We start from the raw sequence: 4,031 nt of genomic DNA on the forward strand, positions 1-4,031 counted from the left end.
AAAAAAAAAAAAAAAAAAAAAAAAAAAAAAAGCTCCGTATGCATTTAGCTTCATGACTCTGGGCTGTGTTTTCAATACGTCCACAATATTTTCCTGCTCCTCAATAAGGGAAATAAGGCCTCGTGAGTTTTGAGTGTCATCCTTGTGTAGGGGCCAAAGTGAGCACTGACCTTTTAAAAAGTCTTTTCTGATTTGTTTTTAGATGAGTGTGTTGCCTGCATGCCTACACATGCATTCCTGAGGTTGTGAGCCACCCTGTCTGTCGGTGCTGGGGATCGAACTCGGGTCCTCTGGAAGAGTAGCAAGTGCTCCTGTCCCCTAACCTTGACCTTTTTAAATTTTTGTTTTTTAAATTTGTGGGTGTGTGCTTGCCCGGGACATGCGTGCGGAGGTCAGAGGCTCGGCTTGTCTGAGGGAGTAGGGCTGCCTTCTTCTGCTGCCCTGGGCTGGGGGATTGAGGTCAGGCTGTCAGGCGGAAGTGCCTTTACTCACTGAGCGCTTCCTGCTGGCCCCAACCCGTGGACCTCACATGTTGAGAAGACTGTACTGGCTGGACAGCCTGACTCGATGCATAGGAGAAGCAGCCCTTTGCCCCACTTCCGGTTTTCTCCCCTCGGTTGGAGTCTAGGGTGTCCCCGCATGCTGGGCGAGCTGTTTCCCGCTGAGTTCCTGGAGACCAGCCAGGGGCTTGGCATGCGTGCCTTAGGATCTGGTCCAGTGTTCGATACTTGTCTCACGGGTAAGAGAATGATCCCCAAGTGTGCATTTTGGGGATCTTGCAAGCCGTCACCGGTCTTGGAAAATGGAGACGGGGGACTTCCTTTTGGCCTCTACAGTGCGAAGTTTTGATGGAGCGGCCGAGGCCACACTTGGATGGAGGTGTTGTTGAGGTTTCTTGTGCTCCGGGATCAGGACACGCTCAGTCTCCACCTCTGTCCCTTCAGTGCGTGAGCTTGTGTGGTCACCTTGCCTCCTCTGCTAGCGTCTCCTCCTGTTCCCTATGGGCAGTAATAACTGGGACGGACAGGGCTTTGGGGAGATGCCTGCCACAAAGGAAGTGCTAGTTGGTATAAGTTTAAAAAAAACAAAAAAAGCAAGCCAGGCAGTGGTGGCGCACGCCTTTAATCCCAGCACTCGGGAGGCAGAGGCAGGAGGATTTCTGAGTTTGAGGCCAGCCTGGTCTACAGAGTGAGTTCCAGGACAGCCGGGGCTACACAGAGAAACCCTGTCTCGGGGTGGGGGTGGGGGTGGGGGTGGGGAAGAGTTGGGCCTAAAGAGATGGCTCACTGGTTAAGAGCTCTGGCTGCTCTTGCAGCGACCCTGGGTCTGATTCCTAGCGCACATGTGGCGGCTCAGAGCTATCTGTAACTCCGGTTCCAGTGGACCTGACACTGTCTTCTGAGTTCTGTGGGTGTCAGTCATATATGTGGTACAGAGACATGCTTGCAGGCAAAACATCAGAGAGAGAGAGGGGGGGAGGGAGAGAGAGAAAGAGGGAGAGGCTCAGGAAAAGCACAAGATACTACCACTTCAGCAGCAGGGCTGTGCAGCCTTTGGGCGACTCACACTCATAGGGGTCTTAAGAGGTAAAGCACACATCTCCGAGTTCGAAGCCAGCCTGGTCTATAGTGCAAGTTCCAAGAGAGCTAAGGCTACACAGGGAAACAGTGTCTCAAAGCAAAACCAAAACCAAAACAAACAAACAAACAAACAAACAAAAAACCCCAAAACCAAAACTCAACAAAAAAAAAAAAAAAAAAAGAAAAAGAAAACAATAAAAAAAAAAAAAGAAAAAGAGCACACACACCTTTATCCTAGACTGGGGAGTTTGACACCAGCCTGGTGTACAAGGCAAAAGAAGAGGAGGAGAAGGAGGTGGAGGAGGGAGAGGGGAAGGAGGGAGGGGGGAGGGGGAGGAGGAGCCAAAGGGGAAGCACTGGTGACTGGGGACCCCGGGGGCACACCGAGAAGATGACAAAGCCTATGGTGAGGAGCCGGGGTCCCTCTCGAGCATGTCTCCAGTTCTTCTGCATCAGTGCCACCAGACAGGTGCAAACCATTTCGTTTCTCTCAGAGTCATCCTCTGGATCATCCACTTCTGGGAGAGAGATCTTGAACTGGGGGTTGCTCCAGAACGTCTCTGTGGAGGATGCAGGTCAGGGTGGTTGTGCTGGGGCAGGGCCTTCTGTCTTTGACTGGGCCCTTGTCGGGTGCACTGAGATTCCAGCCATATGCCCGCCTGGGTTCCTGAGGGCCGTGGCTTTCCACGGACTCTGCCCTCATCCACCCTGCCTCTGTGACTTCCTGCCCCAGGCCTGGTTTCCAGGTTGCCCTCGCCTACCGGGGTGGTTTCTGCAGCCCCCTGCGGTGCTCCCCCTTCTCCAGCTGCCCTCATAGAAGGTCGCATGCCAGCGGCTCTTGTAATCCCAGGTGTTGAGGGCATCCGGGGTGAGGTTGCAGATCTCCAGCAGTGTGAAGTTGCTCATGAAGTCTTCATAGGACATCCTGGGACGGGAGGACAGACAGCGAGCGCACTGTCGGCACACTCCAGGGACGGGGGGACGGACGGACGGACGGACGGCGCGGCGCGCACACTCCGCAGCCCTGACCTGACTGTGGAGGGACCCTAGGACTTCCTCACCCAAGGCACACAACACAGAGGAGATTGTAGGGAGATGAGGGATGCCTGTGGGGAGGCTGAGGCTCCTCCAAGCCACACTGACCAGAACTCCCCATCATCCTTCCTGTGTAGCAGCTGTACCAGAACATCCGGGTTCACCTCGTCCCACTCCTTGGCTCTGCCAAGAGAAAACAGCGGATGGGAAGGGTAGCCACCTTCAGAGTTCTTATGAAACCTCACAGCACTGGGGACAAGGGTTGGCCCCGCCCGTGATGTTGGCTTCCACAGAAGCCCTGCTGTGTGTTTGGTCCCCTACTTGTCACTCCAAGCTCCATTCCATTCAACCCGACCCCAGGGATTCTGGATCCGAATTAGAGTTTCCAACTTGTCTCTGTAGTGGACCTGGAAGGGAAGAGGCACGGATGCATCAGGACATGGGCAGGGAGGGGGTGGCTCTCCCTTACCTGTGACTTCTAAGGGAGGCCAGTTGCTTGTACTCACATCCTCTAGGCCAGTCACTGCGTAAGCGTGTCCTCGCACCAGCATGTTATGTGTCATTGTTTCAACTTCACTGTCGTCGGTGACCTACAGAAAAGAAGGGAGAGTGTGTGAGATCTGGCCTGGAAATCCGGAGAGCCATTGTTTTATGTGATTCATAACATGAATATGATACCTACAGGGGCATGTCTAATATGGCCTAGAGGCTTTTAAATTCTCTATGTAGCCAAGACTAGCCAATGATTCTTTAACCCCTGATTTGCCAGCCTCAGCCTCTTGAGGGTTTATAGACATGAGACACTACACCTTGCTTATATTTCACACACACACACACACACACACACACACACGAGAGAGAGAGAGAGAGAGAGAGAGAGAGAGAGAGAGAGAGAGACTGTAGAGGTCACTCATGTGCGTGGTGTATGTGACTACATGAGATGGCCAAAGAAAGCCACCGACTCTCTTTTGTTATTGCTGTCAGTATTTTTTAAATAAATGCTTATTTTGATTTTATGTGTTATGAGTGTTTTGCTGCATGTTTGTCTGTTACACATGTGTGTGTGTGGTACCCTAGGAGACCAGAAGGCAGCATTGGATTCTGGGGAACTTGGAGTTACAGATGTTGGAGTCACCACATGGGAACTGAAGCCAAGATCACAGCGAGAGCAGCCAAGGCTCTTACCCCAGAGCCATCTCTCCGCTTCTCTGTCTTACACTTTGAGACATCATCTCTCACTGAAGCTGAAGCTTATGGTTTGGGGATAAATAGGCTTGCTGACTAGCAAGCTCCAAGTCTTTATGCTCAGCACTGGGGCTACAGGCACACACAGCCATGATGGATTTTTTTTTAAACATGGGTGGGGAGGATTTGAACTCAGATCTTTTTTTTTTTTTTTTTTTTGAGACAGGGTTT

The 4,031-nt window shown here is 52.0% G+C and overlaps 1 protein-coding gene across 1 annotated transcript in view; it reads right to left on the reverse strand.

Annotated features, from left to right (window-relative positions):
- Capn11 (calpain 11) overlaps positions 1-4,031 on the reverse strand; it is a 23,069-nt gene that overhangs the window by 6,437 nt on the left and 12,601 nt on the right. Inside the window, exons 7-11 of the mRNA XM_021218328.1 lie at positions 3,122-3,205; positions 2,937-3,022; positions 2,724-2,798; positions 2,342-2,505; positions 1,965-2,140 (exon numbers count right to left, since the gene is read on the reverse strand). Coding sequence (XP_021073987.1) covers positions 1,965-2,140; positions 2,342-2,505; positions 2,724-2,798; positions 2,937-3,022; positions 3,122-3,205 — 585 coding nt within the window. The remainder of the gene's footprint in view (positions 1-1,964; positions 2,141-2,341; positions 2,506-2,723; positions 2,799-2,936; positions 3,023-3,121; positions 3,206-4,031) is intronic.

This window comes from Mus pahari, chromosome 18 (assembly GCF_900095145.1).
Source record: "Mus pahari chromosome 18, PAHARI_EIJ_v1.1, whole genome shotgun sequence".
NCBI lineage: Eukaryota > Metazoa > Chordata > Mammalia > Rodentia > Muridae > Mus > Mus pahari.